This window comes from Leucoraja erinacea, chromosome 5, assembly GCF_028641065.1.
Source record: "Leucoraja erinacea ecotype New England chromosome 5, Leri_hhj_1, whole genome shotgun sequence".
In the NCBI taxonomy this organism is placed as follows: domain Eukaryota; kingdom Metazoa; phylum Chordata; class Chondrichthyes; order Rajiformes; family Rajidae; genus Leucoraja; species Leucoraja erinaceus.
The window spans coordinates 56,184,099-56,204,687 of NC_073381.1; the positions used below are offsets into that span (position 1 = coordinate 56,184,099).

General features: G+C 42.5%; 1 protein-coding gene across 6 annotated transcripts in view; it reads right to left on the reverse strand.

Annotated features, from left to right (window-relative positions):
* LOC129697281 (nuclear receptor coactivator 7-like) overlaps window positions 1–20,589 on the reverse strand; it is a 112,356-nt gene that overhangs the window by 55,846 nt on the left and 35,921 nt on the right. For 5 of the 6 annotated variants that reach the window (XM_055635662.1, XM_055635664.1, XM_055635663.1 and 2 more), the window contains one exon: window positions 10,751–11,022. In XM_055635662.1, coding sequence (XP_055491637.1) covers window positions 10,751–11,022 — 272 coding nt within the window. Of the gene's footprint in view, window positions 1–1,746; window positions 2,400–10,750; window positions 11,023–20,589 lie in introns of those variants that run through there. The other variant, XM_055635665.1, reaches the window with a different exon arrangement.

Genomic DNA, 20,589 nt, shown 5'->3' on the forward strand with positions numbered 1-20,589 from the left:
GATAAGGGGGAAATCCTTTAAAACCGAGATGAGAAGAACTTTTTTCACAGAGAGAGTGGTGAATCTCTGGAATTCTCTGCCACAGAAGGTAGTTGAGGCCAGTTCATTGGCTATATTTAAGAGGGAGTTAGATGTGGCCGTTGTGGCTAAAGGGATCAGGGGGTATGGAGAGAAGGCAGGTACAGGATACCGAGTTGGATGATCAGCCATGATCATATTGAATGGCGGTGCAGGCTCGAAGGGCCAAATGGCCTACTCCTGCACCTATTTTCTATGTTTCTAAAAACACTTAGCTCCGGATTCAGGAACAGTTTCATTTCAGCTGTTATCAGGCAACATAACATTGTAAAAGGACTGAACAAGCTAGATGCAGGAAAAAATGTTCCCATTGTTGGGCGAGTCCAGAACCAGGTGCCACAGTCTTAGAATAAAGGGGAGGCCATTTAAGACTGAGGTGAGAAAAAACGTTTTCACCCAGAGTTGTGAATTTGTGGAATTCCCTGCCACAGAAGGCAGTGGAGGCCAAATCACCGGATGGATTTAAGAGAGAGTTAGATAGATCTCTAGGGGTAGGTGGAATCAAGGGATATGGGGATAAGGCAGGCACGGGATATTGATTAGGGACGAACAGCCATGATCACAATGAAGGGTCGAATGGCCTCCTCCAGCACCTATTTTCTATGTTTGTAACTGAATGGTTCTCTTATCAGCTAAAGTGTGGTCTTGACCTTCCATCTACCTCATTACAAACCTTTGAACTTTTTTTAAAAATCAGACTTTATTGGACTTCAATGTTATATATCTCTTCGCACTAATTGTACCTTTTATCGTTATCTTTATCTGTATAGACTGGATGGCTTGATTGTACTCACATATAGCCTTTTGTTCGGCTGGATAGTACAGACAAAAGCTTTTCACTGTACCTCAGCTTCTGACAATAATAAACTAAACTAAAGATGGAAGCATCTGAGGGATAAGATTGTGGATTGATCTGAACAAAAATTAAGAATTTCAAAATTTAGGTAAAGTTTGGTTACCTCTTGGGCAGCAATGTTGCTGCCTCACAGCTCCTGTGAGCCAGGTTCAATTCTGACCTCCAGTGCTGCATAGAAATTTCTGCACTAGACATCAACAAACATCCTGACACTTTGGAGACAGTGAAGTGATCAAGCCAGGTGTAGACCAGGTAATGACAGAATGAAAACAAGTTTTTAAATGATGTTGCTGAGCCAAGTAATGCTCCAGCCCAGGGCTGTTCAACCATTTACTAGCTATAATTAGACAGTTAAGAATGGAACGAGCTAGATGGGGCTGCAGAGCATTGAAAAATGGTAAGGCAGCAAATGGTTCACAAAGAAGGGGGCATTGCACACAGTGCAATTAGTATTGCTTTAATGTGAGCCATTTCTATGCTAAGAAATGGGCAGAAACCAATTGAAACGACTCCAGACTTTCTGGGAAATAGTGGCTCAAATCCAAGCGAGGTTAAGTGTGTAATGCCAGTTTAAGGATTGAGCAGTCAATTGTTGTTTTTTGTGTATCTGTTTTAAGCAAAAAATTGAAGGAGCAAAAACGCATTAAAAATGCCAGCCAAGATGAATAAATTGCGTAGCTCAAACAATTATTCGCCATCAGTAGATAATAGGGTCTGGCTAGAAACATTTAGTATTAGAGGGTTTACAGCTGTCATATAACAAATAATCACTAATTTATAATATTGGGTGAAAAAAGTCGGTATATACGTACTGGAAGAAAACGATTGAATAATGTTTTCTTTGCCGCTCACTCTTTCGGTATCTTCGTTCAATGATTCTTGGCTACCGCCGATCGTGGAATAACCAGAAGAAAATGAATCTTCATCTTCTGGCTGAATTTCCCAAGTAGCTTTGTAATTAGTCGGAGTGAAAACCCTCCACATTTCAACAGGATCGTGCATAAAAAAATCCAACCCAAACATGCTTGAAAGTTATCGACGAATTCGGCGGCAAGTTGATTGCACTTTCTTTACCCTGTCATTTCGATTGCATAAACGTCTTACATCATCAATTCTAGCAAACTTCAACGGAGCTGCTATCTATCACTATTCAAAGTCAAAGCCGAGCGCTGTTATACGGCTGACGCGCTGTCACAAAACCACGGACGTGCTTTGCACGTTTGCTCCGTCTGGAACATACCGATCCCACATGGTCGATGTAAACACACGCACAGCACGTTCTACTACTCTCCACACTATCACAGCAGAAACAGGCTGCTGCACTGTAAAACCGAAGGCTGTGAAATTTTGCGCTACTTTTTGCTACAAGAAACGCAGGCAATTTCTAACCCTGAAGGAGTTACGGAAGCTCCCTCTCACTGCAACCAATAACATATTTGATCTGGAATGGCTGAAAACCGGAGTGGGTAAGATTCTGGGCACGCTTTTAAACAAATATAAAGAAAACTTTAAAAAATATCTAAGTCTACACAGCGGTTGATTATAACTATATTTATAACCGCGGGATCTCAAGTTTTAAAACTCAAAATATGTGGAATAACTGTTCCAAATCTTCTCAATTTGAATGGGAATCTATGGAAGTGGAAGATTGAGACAGAGGTACACAAATAGGCAGTCAACGAACCTGGCACAAAGACAAAAGGGTGCGATGAGAAAAATAAATCTAGGAAAAATAATAAACCGAGGGTGGTTACAGAATCATACAGCACAGTGCACAGATATAGGTCGTCCGCAATTTATGTACATCCCGTACGAGCGATTTGCGAATGCCTCCCTTTGTGGAATAGCATAGAGCGGAGCTATGATCTTTGTGGAATAGGGCCCTCCTCTCATGTCCTTCAATGCACGAGTCCATTACGACCATCAGCCTCCGAATGCAGGTAAATGCAAGTGTCACCTGCATATTGCAGCTCTGAAAAGGGGTGGTTTTAATTTTGATGTGGAGATTATGTAGGTTGACTTGAGTTCTGTAAATTTAGCCCTAGTAAATGTGAGATGATGCAACTGGGAGAACAAAAAAAAAGTAGGATATGCATAACGAATGGTACTGAGAAATGGCAAGCACAAGTTCAAAGATTCCTGAAGATGGCAGCACAGGTAGATAATGTGTTAAAGGCATACAGTGCCCTCCAGAATGTTTGGGACCCATAATTTATTTATTTACCTCTGTACTCCACAATTTGAGATTTGTAATAGGAAAAACAAAATCACATGTGGTTAAAGTACACATCGTCAGATTTTAATAAAAGCCATTTTTATACATTTTGGTTTCACCATGTAGAAATTACAGCAATGTTTATACATGGTCCCCCCATTTCAGGGCACTATAATGTTTGGGACACAGCAATGTCATATAAATGAAAGTAGTCATGTTTAGTATTTTGTTGCATATCCTTTGCATGCAATGACTGCTTGATGTCTGTGATTCATAGACATCACCAGTTGCTAGGTGTCTTCTCTGGTGGTGCTCTGCCAGGCCTGTATTGCAGCCATCTTTAGCTTATGTTTGTTTTGGGGGCTATTCACCTTCAGATTTTTATCTTCAGCATATAAAAGGCATGCTCAGTTGGGTTCAGATTAGGTGATTGACTTGGCCACTCAAGAATCGACTATTTTTTAGCTTTGAAAAACTCCTTTGTTGCTTTAGCAGTATGTTTGGGATCATTGTCTTGCTGTAGAATGAACCGCCAGCCAATGAGTTTTGAGGCATTTGTTTGAACTTGAGCAGATAGGATGTGTCTATACACTTCAGAATCATTATGCTACTATCATCAGCAGTTGTATCATCAATGAAGATAAGTGAGCCAGTACCTTCATACATGCCCAGCAGCCATACATGCCCAGGCCATAACATCCCCACCACCGTGTTTCACAGATGAGGTGGTATGCTTTAGATCTTGGGCAGTTCCTTCTCTCCTCCATACTTTCCTTGCATCACTCTGATATAAGTTAATCTTTGTCTAATCTGTCCACAAGATCTTTTTCCAGAACTGTGGATGTTCCTTTAAGTACTTCTTGGCAAACTGCAACCTGGTCATCCTATTTTTGTGGCTAACCAGCAGTTTGCATCTTACAGTGTGGCCTCTGTATTTCTGTTCATGAAGTCTTCTGCGGACAGTGGTCATTGACAAATCCACACCTGATTCTTGAAGTGTGTTTCTGATCTGTTGGACAGGTGTTTGGAGATTTTTCTTTATTGTAGAGAGAACTCTTCTATCATCAGCTGTGGAGATTAAACATTATGTGGTGATGGTGTGATAAAGGTGATGAAAGGATCAAAGTACTGGAGCAACTCAGGTCAGGTAGCATCTTTGGATGGGGGAGGGAGGGGGGGAGGAGGAGGAGAAGAAAGCTACAAAAGGAGGCAGGAAAAAGCATGGCAGGCAATAGGTCAACACACACACAAATGGGGGTTTGATAGGCACAGGCGAACTAAGGCCTGAGATAAGAACAGTACAACCATGTTTGAACGGTGGAGTAGACTCAGTGGACTGAATGTACTAATTCTGCTTCTGTCTTGTGGTCTTATCGAAGGTGTGAGACAGGTTTGGCGATTTGCAGATTGTGAAGTAATAGGGAGGAAAATGCTGGAGATGAATGGAGGGGAGAAATAGGTGGGAGTCTAGGTGGGACACACCTTGGGGAGGGAAGGGGGGGTCCTTGAAGGTTATCTAAAATTGGAGAATTCAATGTTCATACAAGAGATACTTGCCTTCATAAACTTCAGCATATAATGTAAGAGCAGGGAGGTTATGGTGCAACTTTATAAACATTGTTTCAGCCACAAATGGAATACTGTGGACACTTCTGGTTCTGGTCACCACACTACAGAGAAAACTGCAGAGATGCACCAGGATGTGGGCTGGGACTGGAGAAAGTGCAGGGTTTAGAATTACCAGGATGTAGGGCCTGGGCCTGGAGCATTTCAATTTGGGCTGAGAGACAACTCAGTATCCCGTACCTGCCTCCATACCCTCTGATCAGAGAACAAGGGCCAATCTAACTCCCTCTTAAATATAGCCAATGAACTGGCCTCAACTACCTGAGGCAGAGAGTTCCAGAGATTCACCACTCTCTGTGTGAAAAAAGTTCTCCTCATCTCGGTTTTAAAGGATTTCCCCCTTATCCTTAAGCTGTGACCCCTTGTATGTATTCCCCAAATCGGGAACTCTTCAAACCCCTAAGAATTTTGTAAGTTTCTATAAGATCCCCTCTCAATCTTCTAAATTCTAGAGAGTATAAACCAAGTCTATCCAGTCTTTCTTCATAAACAGAGACATCCCAGGAATCAGAACCTTCTTGCATCCCTCTATGGCAGGTCCTTCCTCATTGGAATCGCACGCAATAGCCAAAACTCTCACAAAGACCATGTACAACTGCAGGAACCTCGTGTTTAAGAGGGAACTGCAGATGCTGGAGAATCGAAGGTTACACAGAAAAGCTGGAGAAACTCAGCGGGTGCAGCAGCATCTAAGCCTATTTCCTTCGCTCCATAGATGCTGCTGCACCCGCTGAGTTTCTCCAGCTTTTCTGTGTAACCTGCAGTAGAACCTCCCTGCTCCTATATTCAAATCCTCTTGCTATGAAAGCCAAGGTTCGCTTTCTTTATAGGATTCAATGTAGTGTACCAGACACTCTCGCTGATGGTAGTGGCTGTTTTTCTATGCTTTTGCCAGGATAACCTCATTTATACGGCAGGTACCCAGCCTATCCAGTCACCTTGCAGTCAATAAATCCTCCTCACACCTAACACTAAGCATCCGTGGAGATACCTTCAATTCCCTCCCCATACTGGCCCATTTGAGCCTTGATAGGCCTGATTGTGAAAGGACCCGTTTACTCCTACTCTTTGCTTATCAGGGTCCGAGGCATCTTAAAATAAATTGAAGCCAGTGACAATCTGCCATGTGCTTTAAGTCACATTTAAAGTTGAGTTTCGAAACAAGTCCAGATGCATAAGTACATCCACGCTACTAGTTACATCCTCGAAAAATTCTATAACTGAAATACAATTAAATCTGGCTGCTAGCAGCATCAACTGACTCTAGCAGTTTCCCCACTACCGATGTTAGGCTAACTGGTCTGTAATTCCCCGTTTTCTCTCCCTCAAACCTTCTTAAAAATACGTATATCCTCTGGAACTAAAGTAGTAATGTTACCAACTTTTAGAGATTTTAAAAACTGGCCCTGGGGATTTATCGGCCTGCAATTTAATTTTACCCAACACCACCCATCAGATTTCACTATTCCTCCACCTCCTTTGACATAAAAAGGCAGATCAAGACGGAACCAAATTTCAATTGGTCCTAATTGGTTCCTTTGATCAACTCACCTGTTTCTGACTGCAGTATTGTCCAAAAAACAGAGAACGCTGAAAAAGGCTATTTAACAAGGTAGGCCATTTTCATACTTGGAAATATTAGCATCTTGTTTAAAAGAGATATTGCTTTTCCATTAAATCGGCAAAGCTGTGATCGAGGACAGTCAAAAGTCCATAACTTTCTTAAAAATTAAGAGAACTGAAATAAATTTTCAGTTATTATAGATTGAAGCATTCTGAAAAAAATATGAAACAATCTTACTTGGATGACCTGAAATGAAAGCATATAATTAGTTAGTTACCTAATTGTAGCTAATTACAAAGTTCAATTACTAGATCTAAACATCTATCAATTTCTTAAGAAAAGGTTAACATTTTTAAATAGCCTAAGTGTCCAAATAGCATTCACACAAGAATTCACATTATAACATGATTTTTAAATCTCATTGTCATGAATTTATAGGCCAAATGGAAGGAATTTAATGTTTAATTCCCGTAAATTAATGGGCTTTTAAATCATCTTGCGAGTGGGTTTTTGTGGAACGCGATCGATTGGAACGTTGCGGCTGCAATGAATTTGAACCCCATTTCGGCAGGAAAAACACTGCCGGTTCATATGGGGCCAAAATCACATTTTCGCCAAGGAAATTTTGATTAAAGTCATCCTAAGAAGCAAGTTTATATGTAAAACCCCGTGTTTTGTCCCCTACGTGAGATATGTCCCGCTGTAGGCATTGAGGGCATTAGAAGTTGCTTTTTTATTTTACTCCAGCGATTAAATTGTCCCGCGATTTTTTTTTAAACTTCCGAGAACGGATGTCGGAACGATTTTTCTGCATCAGCTTAGCAGGCCGAGGAAATCCATCTTGGACAGGCAGGAGAAAACGGCATTTTAATCCCGCCCCCGTCTCAAAGGCGCCAAAGTCGCACACACGGCCAGTGGCAGAACTGCAGCGCCGCTGAAGGTAAGTATTGTAACATCGCTACATAAAGCATACATAACTTCTGCAAGACAATAAAAACTAAATGATGCAAAACAATTAGAAGACAAGTCCACACTAATACAAGAGGTGGACCGTAGTATTCCGTTGCTGAGGGAGGGTTAGGGTTAGGGTTGTACAGTTCAGTTCAAAATCTTACAATTATAGGTAAGTAGCTATTCCTGATCCTGACATGTATATAACTAGTAGCATCTGTTGGTCACATTTTAAACAAACATTTAGCATTTAATATAGTTTAATTTATTTTACGCATCTCTTGTCTCCCCTTTAAACAATTAAAAGGGAGGACTGAAAATAAGTTACTGCTGCAATTCTGCGTGCTTTTGGATACTAAAGGGCCTGTCCCACTTTCACGACCTAATTCACGACCTTTTTTACTCGTGGACATTTTTCATCAGGCTAGAAAAGCGCCCCAACCTACTTGATGCCACGAGTACCTACGACTAGCATCACGACCTACCTACGACCTCGTGACGACCATGCTGAGAGTACGAGTCAAGGTCAATCTCGGCAGAGGTCGTGAATTAGGTCGTGAAAGTGGGACAGGCCCTTTATTCAAGGTGACTACATCTGCAGAAAATATCTGTAGTTAGAGAAAATTCAGCTGAATGTTAAGGGCTGGAGTCTAAATTCTCTATAACTGGTAGAACAGGTAGAGGAGAACCAGTGGATGCAGTTTATTTGGATTTTAAGACTATTCGATAAAGTCTCATGTTAAGGGATTAGTGCACAGAATTAAAGCAGAATATAGGCAGACCCCAGGTTACAACAAATGTCTTCCTGAAAACTGTTCACAAACCAAACTGCTCATGTCAGAAATAAACAAAAAGGGTGCATGGATGAGGATCACAGAAACATCTGTGACGGGACAGCAAGCAGGCACGGGCAGTACAGCCACCAGCTGCTGAAAGAGCAAGTAAAAGTCTGCTTAGTGCTCTCAGCTTTGCTCCACTCAGTTGGTGCAGTGAAGAATTGGAATGGGAGGGGTGTAGCAAGAGAAGGCACGCAGAATTGCCCTGTTCCCACCCAGAAGATAACTGGAATAAAGTAAATTCAACCTCATCCATCCCTCTGGTCTCCCAAATGCTCGTCCATATGTACTGGGTGTCCATACAACCTATAAGCTGGGTAGGATATGTAATATACTGACTTCATAGTTGGTAATTTCTCGACAGATAAGAAACAAAGCAAGAACACATTAGACTTTACTAGGGTAATTGGAAGTGATCTGTGGCATGCCATAGAAATCAGAGCTTGATCGATAGCTATTCGCAGGAGAACCAAATGCAATATTTCCACTCGCCACCACCCATAATTGGATGGGATTGTGAAACATGAGGATGCAAAGAAGCTTCAAGGTGATTTAGACAAGTTGAATGAGTGGGCATATACATGGTAATTGCAATATATGTGAAATGATCATTTCATGCAACATACAAAGACACAATATTGATACAAAGCTAATAGATTGGGAAATGCTAATATACTAAGGGACCTGGATGATAGTGTACACCGGTCACTGAAAGCAAACAAACCGGTGAAACAAGCAGTTAAAAAGGATAGTATAACCCCATAATACATAGTGGAATACGAATTTGGAAACAATTAAAAAAAGTTTTAAAATTGAATAATATACCACTATGCCTTCCCATTGTAAATAATCCCTTATTCAAACCATCCTTTTTGGATAAAGGTTTCACACAATGGAAAAATTATGGAATTAAAAAGATTGGACATCTTTATGGGAAAGGCACTTTTCTTTCATTTCAGGAGTTACAACAGAATCATGGACTGCACTCAAATAATTTCTTCAGATATCTACAAATTAGAGATTATGTTAAATCTAACACACAAGTCTACAGGAGTAGGGAATCAGAAATCCTTGATGAATGTTTGAACAAGCATCCTAACACTGAAAAATTAATAGCTTATATTTATAACACCCTCCTAAACAACGAGGTACCACCGACGGAACCATATAGACACACATGGGGAAATGAATTAGGTCATCCTATAACGAAAGATTTGTGGGACGAAAGTTTACAACATATACATCAATGTTCGTTAAATGCCAGACATGCTTTAATACAATTTAAAGTCTTACATAGATTACACTAAAATAAAACTAAATAGAATCTTCCCACAAATCTCTCCTATTTGTGATAAATGTCTACATCTAGATGCTAATTTAACACATACGTTTGCAAATTGTATAAAAATTAAACATTTCTGGACTGATATTTTTGAAATAATTTCAGAAGTTATTAATACAAAACTGGATCCAAACTCAAAATTAATAATACTTGGAATATCAGAGCAAAGTTTAACACTCACAACAAGCCAAAGAAATGTCCTCGACTACAGTATAATAACCGGGAAAAAATTAATATTAAAATTTTGGAAAGGCCCTACGACCCCCACAATTAAAATGTGGATTGTGGAAATGTCGGAGACCCTATATCTAGAAAGAATTAGACTTGTCTTAATGGACAAACAAGAACTTTTTGATAAAATATGGGCTCCATTCATTAATTATCTGACGGGATAGATTGGCCCAGCACGAAAACCCAACTGAAACTTGAACTCAGGATTAGATGAAAAGTCATACTTTATAATCTACGAACCTATCTCCAATGACGTATTAGAAGTAATCCATTCCACCTTTTTTGTGTTTTTTTATATTTGTAACTCTTTTTTCTCTCTTTCTCTCTTTTTCTATATTAAAAAAACCCACTAGAAGTAGAAGTAATCGACAATTGAAAATTTTAATAATGTATGACTGATGTATATGAAAAGTTTTTTTACTATAATATGTAACTATACTTTATAATATGTCTACTAAAAAATATATTTTTAAATTTTTTTTAAAAAGGATAGTATGTTGGCCTTCATATCAGTAAATACCTTTATGTAATGTTTATGAACATCTTGTTACAGAGAATCTGGTGAGACCACACTTTGAGTACTGTCTGCAGTTTTGATCTCCTTCCTAAAGAAGCATATCATAGATCATAGAAAAGTATAGCAGAGGAATAGGCCCTTTGACCCTCAATATCTGTAACAAACACGATGCCAAACTAAACTAATCTCATCTGCCTGCACATGATCCATACCCCTCCATTCCATACCCCTGCATGCCCATCTGAAACCTCTCAAAAATGCCACTATCTTATCTGCTTCCAGCACCACTCCCGGCATCGCGTTCTAAACACCTACCACCCTCTAAAATAATTTGCCCTGCACATCTCTTTTAACCTTTGCACTTCTCACTATGAAGCTATGCCCTCTCGTCTTTGACATTTCCACTCTGGGAAAAAAGGTTCAGAACATCTATCCAATCTTCACCTGCAACATCAGAAATATTTCTCCACCATGCCTTTTCATTTTACTTAAATGAAAAATGGTTTGCTTGTGAAATAATTTGTAATTACCTACCAGACAGGTAAAAGCTCTTCAGTTCCGCACGTCGGATTTCTTTCCTTTGAACGGGTTTGCTTTTATTGTCTGCAGTATTATCTCCTTTTTTCAAAGAATTTTCTGAAATATCTTTAAGCTTTTCATCGTCAACCATATGTTGTGAAGATACACTGAGATTTTCTTTCGAGTCATTTTCACCAGGTTGTATTTCTATTTTAGGCAATGGATTTTCAGTATTACAACTTGAAGGTTCTGCTTCTTTTTGTTTTAGCTGCTTTGTTCTTTTTAACCTTTAAATAAAACATTATTGTGAGTTTGGTAGAAAGTCAATTGCTATTTGTATCTGCAGAAATATCATTAGAAATATAATATGCTTCAAAGTACTTTGCAATGTACCATGATGACAACAAATATAATTCATTTTTCCATCTCATCTTATTTCAAATAAGAAGCTGGCATTCTCTGGGATAATATTTTGTCAACAAAGATCAATGATTACAGTTTTGAACTTTTCATCTGATTTAACATCAATTACTTTTCTTTGAGAGGAAATTCCAAATTTCTATAATTTGTGCAAAAAACTGCTTTCTGATTTCACCTTGACACAGTCTTTCACTAATTTTAAGATTGTCGTTTTATTCTGAGTTCCTTCCACCCAAAGAAAATGTCCAGTTTACTTGAGGTAGATTTAAGTGCAACATAAATAAAGAAAAGTTATGAACCATGCAGGAACAGAGAAATTTAGGAATCCATTAATTAACACCAATCACACATATTTAAAAAAATCAATAAAGTAAATTGGTACAATAAGGTTAATGTATACTCATTCAAAAAGTCACGATACAAAGAGGTAAAAGTTGCATAAACTTCTGCTTAGACTGCACCAGGAGCACCTCACTTATTTTTGGACACATTTCCACAAGGATTAAAAATGGTATAAATTACATTTATGATCATTGAAGGATAAAAGTGAATTGCAATAATTCAACTATTTTTTTCCAAATCTATATTACTAAAGCTCTTCTCGTGTGTGTGTGAGAGTGAGAGTGAGAGAGAGAGAGAGTGAGAGATCTGGTTAATTCCTATTTTCTTCCAAACAGCAGGTCACAACCTTCCAATTTTCACACATCCTACTCACACATTTCCCCTGGAGACGATATACATCTTCCTGTCACATTTCCACCTATATTTCAGAACTTTTTGATCCTTGAAATTTAAAAAACAGCCCAAACTCACCAATTTTGAAAAAATAAAATCCGACTGACTTCACAATGCACTCGCAAGGCAGGACGGGACACTCCGGGAGGGAGGGGCACTCAAGCACTCACGGTGAACGAGGAGCGGCGGCAGCTGCCGGTCGCCTGGTGGGAAGGCTGTTGCCGCGGGCCGAGTCCGGCAAATGGGCCTGGGCTGGGGATGAGCCTGGAGCTGGAATGAGGGCCGAGCCCGGGGCTTGGGATGGGGCTATGACCAGGGCCGAGAAAGAAGCCGCCGGTGGAATGAAGGACGAGACGGGATCCGGGGTCAGGGACAATGAAGTTGGAATCTGCACTGGAGCCCAGGCGGCGGCCGAGCCAACGGCCACCGCTGGAAGGACGAGCCTGGGTCTACAGCCAGGGCCAGGTCGAGTACGGGAAACAGGCCGAGTTCCAGGCCCTGGCACTGCTCTACGATTTGGGTAGGTCCTGGGGCAGGGAATGGGAGTGAGGGGAGGAGGATGAGGGAAATGAAGGGAGATGGGGTAGGTTCTCTAGGCCCCTCCCTCTCTGCCCCTCTCTCATTCTACCCCCTCCCACTATACCCCCTCACCTCCATCTCTACCCCCTCCTTCTCTACCCCCCTCCCATTCCGTCTCTCTACACCCCCCCCCCCCCACTCCACCCTTCCCCCCCCCTCTCCCCACCCCCCTCCCGCCCCTTTTTCCCCCCTCCCTCTCTTAAAACCCCCTCCCTCTGTCAGCTCTCCCTCTCAACCCCCCCTCCCCCCTAACCATCCCTCCCTATCTAGGGACTGTTTTTGGGACCTATGGGTGATTGGTGGAATATTGCGTTCGAGGACCAGCCCTCCCCTGTGACGCCATGCGCCTCTCACCCCCACCCTTGGATTGGGAGACGAGACCCAACGGGTCTCATTTGGTCTAGTATACTTATAAAGTATCATCTTTTATGTATGTATACATGCGTGTGTTTCTGTATGTGTTTTTCTTCCTTCGTCAAAACGGCACGCGCTAGTGCAGGCATTTTCAGATTATTAAACACATTAACCCCATCGACAAAATAAACTGCTCACTTCACATTTCATGCTATATTTCACAAGTTATAACGTTTTAAAAATAGCCAAGGTTTTAAATGGCAAACGTCCTTCAACCTGTTTCGAGTGACGTCACAATGCCCCGCATTGGGCAGCCACCAAAGGGGAGTGGGTGGCCACTAACTTCCAGTGAGGTCAGGGGGAGGTCCGCATTTAAATTAACGTTCCGCTTGTACCGACCCGGGCTTCTACCCGCGACACCCCGGCTGGGGTTTTACGCGGCCATCAAGGAGGCATCGAGACCGCGGCGGTGAAGCCTCGTGACGATGGGGCTGCGGCGGCGGTGCGGCATTGCGATTGTGGGGTCTCGCGGCAGCGGAGAGGCGTTGCAGCGGCGGTGGGGCCTCGCGGAGACGGAGCAACGGTGGCGGTAGGGGAAAGGGAGAGAGTGGTGAAGGAGGGATTGGGCGAGGAATAGAGGGGAAGATCCTGGGGAGGTGAGGAGGGAGATGGGGGGATTGAGAGGGAGGTGAGGAGGGAGATGGGAAGATTGAGGGTGAGGAGGTAGATAGGGGGGGGGATTGAGGGAGAGCAGGGGGTAGGGAGAGTAGTTGCCAAATCTACATTCCCACTCTCACTCCCTCCTTCTCTACCCCCTCCCTCCCACCTTTACCCTCCTCCCTCTATACCTCCCTCCCTCGCCCTCTCCTCCCTCCTAACTCTACCCCCCTACCTCTCCCTCTACCCCTCTCTCTCTCTACCCCTCTCCCTCTCTGCCCCCCCATTACCCCCTCCCTCCCTCTGTACCCTCTCACTCCCTCTCTCCAATCCTTCCCTCTCTAGGGATTGGGGGGAGGCGAGGATGACAGGGGACAGAAGAGGGAGGGTGAAGAGCAGGAGGAGGGAATGCTGGGGGATGAGGAGAAATGAGCCGCGCCTGCGCAGTTGGGGGCTATGCATAAGTGGTGGAATATTGCGTTGGGGGAATGGGTTGCGTTGGGGGAATGGGTGAGTGATGGAATATTGCGTTGGGGGAAGCAGACCCAATGGTCTGCACTTGGTCTAGTTATCAATAAAATGCTATGAAAGTAGCAACAGGTCTGGTACATATCTGCGCAGGATACCATATGACATATCCTACACAGAGTGCGCGTAATCATTATCCTTGTTCTTGTTTACCTACCTCCTAACCAGGATATCAGGTGAACCCATTGTTTCTCGTAAATGTGGGTAGACGTGTGAATTTAAACTGGAAAACAACTGATAGCTTAAAAGAACAAGATGCACATTCAGATGCCTCACTAGTTCCTTTACAATGTGTCAATTAAACTCAGTTCAACTTTGACACTAATTATTTAAGTTCAGAACTTCAAGTACAAATAAACAGTAATTTCAAATGGGCCTTATGTTATTGTCCTCTTATTCTGTAGTTTTTCACTTCAAAACATATTCAAGGCAAAATGCTTTTTATAGAATAAAAATCATTAATCATGATGTCACCCAAGTAACATGAATTACTAGTTTTCATTACTTGCCAACACTCGGCAAAGCAAAATATTAATATTCGCTTTTTCTTAGTAAATTAACATTTATTCTATTTTGTAAATGCACACACAGGGAAGACATTTGTAATGCTTTAATACTTATATATCTAGGCATATCAAGTGAGTTAAAAATCAAGAACAATGATTGCAAATAATGACACATACTTGCCTCCTTAAAAACAGCAGTGCCATTCAAATGGTGCTTCACAATGCCCTGTAAATCATGCCTCTATGCATGTATGACAATTGAAAGTTTACTGCAGGATGAGCTTCAGCAATGTTGGCAATATGCATCAATTTAAGAAATGACTTGAAAGCAGCATACAGTGCCCTCCATAATGTTTGGGACAACCATCATTTATTTATTTGCCTCTGTACTCCACAATATGAGATTTGTAATAGAAAAAAATCATATGTGCACATTGTCAGATTTTAATACAGGCATGTAGAAATTACATAGTCCCCCCCATTTCAGGGCACCATAATTTTTGGGACAGCAATGTCATGTAAATGAAAGTAGTCATGTTTAGCATTTTGTTGCATATCCTTTGCATGCAATGACTGCTTGATGTCTGTGATTCATAGACAGCACCAGTTGCTGGGTGTCTCTCTGGTGATTCTCTGCCAAGCCTGTATTGCAGCCATCTTTAGCATGCTTGTTTTGGGGGCTAGTCCCCTTCAGTTTTCTCTTCAGCATATAAAAGGCATGCTCAATTGGGTTCAGATCGGGTGATTGACGGGCATTTAAGAATTTACCTTTTTTAGCTTTGAAAAACTCCTTTGTTGCATTAGCAGTATGTTTGGGATCATTGTCTTGCTGTAGAGTGAACCGCCAGCCAATGGGTTTTGAGGTATTTGTTTGAACTTGAGCAGATAGGATGTGTCTATACACTTCAGAATTCATTATGCTTCTACCATCAGCAGTTGTATAAACAATGAAGATAAGTGAGTCAGTACCTTTAGCAGCCATACATGCCCAGGCCATAACACCCCCACCACCATTTTTCACAGATGAGATGGTATACTTTGGATCTTGGGCAGTTCCTTCTCTCCTCCATATTTTGCTCTTGCCATCACTCTGATATGTTAATCTTCGTCTCATCTGTGCACAAGACCTTTTTCCAGAACTGTGCTTGTCCTTTTAAGGACTACTCGGCAAACTGTAACCAGGCCATCCTATTTTTGTGCCTAACCAGTGGTTTGTATTTTGCAGTGTAGCCTCTGTATTTCTGTTCATGAAGTCTTCTGCGGACAGTGGTCATTGACAAATCCACTCCTGACTCCTGAAGAGTGTTTCTGATCTGTCGGACAGGTGTTTGGGGATTTTTCTTTATTATAGAGAAAATTCTTCTGTCATCAGCTGTGGAGATCTTCCTTGGCCTGCCAGTCCCTTTGTGATTAGTAAGCTCACCAGTGTTCTCTTTCTTCTTAATGATGTTCCAAACAGTTGATTTTGGTAAGCCTAAGGTTTGGCTGATGTCTCTAACAGTTTTATTCATTTTTCTCACTCATAATGGCTTCTTTGACTTTCATTGCACAACTTTGGTCCTCATGTTGATAAACAGCGATAAAAGTTTCCAAGGAAAGAAGAGGTGCTGAGAGCTCTCTTATACCTGCATTAAGGAGGCAATTAAACACACCTGAGCAATTACAAACATCTGTGAAGCCTTGTGTCCCAAACATTATAGTGCCCTGAAATGGGGGGGACTATGTGTAAACACAGCTGTAATTTCTACATGGTGAAACCCAAATGTATAAAAATGGCATTCATTAAAATCTGACAATGTGCATTTTAACCACGTGTGTTTTTTTTCTGTTACAAATCTCAAATTGTGGAGTACAGAGGCAAATAAATAAATGCTGGGTCTTTGTCCCAAACGTTATGGAGGGCAACTCAGATTGAAACTGCTGTTCTTCACTATAACATATACTTCCCTTTTTGTTTTTGACTTTCTCCCTATCATTACATTTGTTTTTATCCCAATTGTGATGACAATGAAGAATCTGAAATATTAGTTGCTTTCTCCACAACTGCTGCCTGATCTGCAGCACTTCTAAAGGGCCCGTCCCACTGCGGGGACCTAATTTGCGAGTTTAGAAGAGTTTGCGCTCGACTCAAACTCGCAGCATGGTCGACACGTGGTCCTAGGAGATCACTGTAACTCTCCTTCATGCTCGGGGGAAGTTCCCGCATACTCGCGGCCTCAGTTTGGTCGAGGAAAAAGCATGCTGAAAAAATTCCGCGAGTAAAAATTGGTTGGCATGGTGAAATTCAAAGTGCAGTGGAGTGGGGTCGCTATGTAGTTATAGGCAGTCGAGATGGCTGTAGGTAACCTCCTTGGCTGACCGGGCATTTTAATTGGCTCATTGGAGTTTTCAGAACCAAGGAAAACCGACCGGTAATGTTAAATGCCCGCTAAACTTTATTAAAAGTTGTCTGGCTTCTTAAAAGTGTCTGCACTCCTTCTCACCCCCTTCTCTCCTTCTCCCCCCCCCCCCCCCCCCGCCAGGTAGTCCCGTATGCTGGGCACCCCTGCGCTCTCTAAAGGACTTACCATACACTGTGCCAGCCGTCTTTTGCCTTCCTGTTCATCGTGGGTGTGAATTTCAGAGAGCGCTCCCCCGCTTTCCCTGGCCCCTGCCTTGTGTGTTCCAATATGTTTGTGTGTGTGTGTTGACGGTCGATCCAGCTCGCAGTTTAATCGCTGACGGTCGATCCAGCTCGAGGTTTTTCAGGCGCGTGCCCTCGAGCTTGAAATTCGAAGACAGTTGCTGAAAAGTCTCGTAAGTGGGACAGGCCCTGAACACTTCTACCATTCGTAAATATGTTTTACTTTTAGTTCAACTGAGAAGACTGCATTCCTCGTAGGTGTTTTGGTTTTTCCAGGTCCAATGGAAGAGGTTTTAAGAGATACAAGCATTTTTAAGGCAGAAATAGCATCAATTTTGACATCTGAAGCTTTTTGTTGGCTATTATAGAATTGTGAAGTGTTATAAGAAAACCGGCACTTTTCCTGTTATCCAATCCTGTTCATTGGTAAAAAAATAAATGATCCATGAGCTCAAAAAACTAAGATTGATGTTGACATGGTATGGGGCCGCGACATCAACATCAATCTTAGTTTTTGTCATGTTTTAGCAATTGTGATACAATCCAGATCGATGATTCCAAGAACAAGGTTCATCCCCATACCTTTGCATTCAATAATATAACTGACCTGTTCTTACCTCTATATATGACATTACCAAACAGCAGAAAACATGACAATAGCCCAGCCAATATATTCTTTCAATATTTCTCATGAGACCATGTCAGAGTAGTCTGGTATCAGAGGAATACAGATTGAAAAAAACAGCACACCTGATACTAGATGATGCTACGGAACAACAACAAATCAATCAACAGTTATACAGTACAGCATGCAAGTCAGGGATTCAGAGTGAAAGCAGGGTGTGTGGCCATAGTGGATTTGGGTTCCAAAACACCAGGTGTCAGAAACACAAATAAGTTTGGTCCAGAGCCACAATACAGAGTATTTCACACTCCTTTTGAACTCACTGGAAGATGTATTACTGTGTAACATTTATAAAATAGTTAAATGAAAGTGGATTTGTGTAGAAGATCATCCAGAGAAAAATTGCTAATCTGGCACTGCCAATGTTCCAAGAGTACCACTTTAACTGAGTTTTATTGTGTTTAGCACGGGTATGGCTAGTCTCCTTTTATACCGTGCCTTAAATGCGGGCTAATTGATGGCCATTTTCTCTCAAATGTATTGTGATAACTTGATTAGTACACATGATATTGCAATGGCTGCCACACCAACAGTTTGTCTGTCCCTTCCTTCTTTGTTATTTGAATCGGTAGGCGGCGCGGCTCTGGCCGGCAGCGGCCTCTGCAGTCTGTCCGCGTTTTTATTATTTTCTGTCTGTGTTTTAATGTAGTTTCTGTTATTTTTTGTTGGGGTGTGTGTGTGGGGGGGTGGGGGGGTGGGGTGTGGGGGGGGGGGGGGGGGGCAACTTTTTAAATCTCTCCCTGCACTGGAGACCCGACCTTTTTCTCGTCGGGTTCCGTTGTCGTTGAGGCCGCAACGAGGAGCGGCCTCCAACAGGAAGAAGCCGGGGACTCAGGTGCCGACTCACCGTTGCCGTCGCGGAGCTGGCCGAGACCGGAGCGGTGCTGCTGCTGCTGCTGCTGCCGATGCCGCTGCTGAGTTGGAGGCTGCTGCTGCGGGTCTGCGGACAGCGGCGCCGGGACCCCGCGGATCCCTGGAGAGAGAGAGAGAGCTTTTTCGGGGCTCCTGCAACGGAGAATTCTCCCGCCCGTGTTGCGGGGTTGGGGAGCTACTGGAGCGGGGCCTCACTACACTGCCCCGCGCGGCTGGAATGGCCGCGGGTACTTGCGAGCGCACACCGGGGGCTCCAACACCAAGACCCGGTGTGCGACCTCGCATCACCCGGCGTGGCTTCAATGGCCGCGGGACACTCGCCATCGCCAGCCGGGGGCTTTGACTTTGACTCTGACATCGGGGGGGGGGGGGGGGGGTGTCAGAAGAGTGCAGTGGAGAGATAAGTTTTTTTTTGGCACTCCATCACAGCATGTGATGGATGTTTGTATGTAAAATTGTAAAATATGTTGTGTCTGGGTCTATTTGTGTGTAATGTATGGCTGCAGAAACAGCATTTCGTTTGGACCTCTAGGGGTCCAAATGACAATTAAATTGACTCTTGACTCTTGACTCTCTTGACTCTTGAATCGTGTGTGTTAAATGTATGTTTTTAGTGTTCTTTAGCTTGTTTTATGTTGGGGGTGGGAAACTTTTTTTGATCTCTTACCTTGACGGAGATGCAACTTTATTTCCGTATCGTATCTCCGTCCACACTGCGGCCTAACATCGAGGAGTTGGCGGCCTTTGCTGGAGACCGACATCGGGAGCCCCAACCGCAGGAACCTGCAGGACTTAACATCGTGGAGCTCACGATCCCTTTGCCAGGGATCGACCTCGGAGCTCCACCCATAGGAGCCTGCGGACTTTAACATCGTGGAGCTCACGTTCTCTGGTTAGAGACCGACTTCGGGTGCTCCCAGCCACCGGAGCTTTGATCGCCCCGACACGAGAGCAACGACCGCCGGCTGTGGGAGCTTCGATTGCCCTGACGGATGGCTCGACTGCCCCGACCACGGGAGAATAAAGAGGAAGAAGGTTGGACTTTATTGCCTTCCATCACAGTGAGGAATGTAGGGAATCTGCTGTGGTGGATGTTTATGTTAACTTTTATGTAGTTGTGTGTCTTGTTGCTTTTTTTTAGTATGGCTGTATGGTAATTTGCATATCACTGTACCTTTATTGGTACTTGTGACAATAAAAGACCTTTGAAACCTTTGAACACATGCTTGGAATAAAAGGCGAAACTTTATATTAATTGACAATTTCAGCAAGAGACAAAATAGTTTGACTAGCCCCACAACCAAAGCAAAAGGAAGATCACAAGAGCATGATTATTAAAGGTAATATTCAATGTATAATTGATGACTTATTTCTCCAACTAGAAAAGGCAAATAGCAGCCAAGATAAATTACAAAAGTTTTATTTAACTATTAATATTAACAGAATTATCCAAAGTTAAGCAGTGTTAAGTAAGAGCACTTAATGCCAAATAAAAGAGTTTAAATGATAATTCCACACATTTACATATATTAATGGACTTTGTGCTTCCATCTTAAAAGTTTAATGTTTCATCGTGGCTATTGCAAAAGGAATTACAAGATAGGTCATTTTATTTTAACCTAGTAAAAATAATCGTTGACAGTTTGCGGTCATCCTACTTTGAGATTCTGTGATGAACCACATGGAAAGTTTCATAATGGTACTGATTATTAAACAGAAGACAACAGAGTTCTGGAGTAGCTTAGTAGGTCAGGCAGGATCTCAGGAGAACATGGATAGGCGGCGTATCAGGTCGGGACCCTTCTTCAGACTGAATGTGCGGGTTGGGACTGTTGGTGGAAGAAAGCAGGAGCAAGGCAAAACCTGGCAGGTAACAGCCCGACAGAGGTGAGGC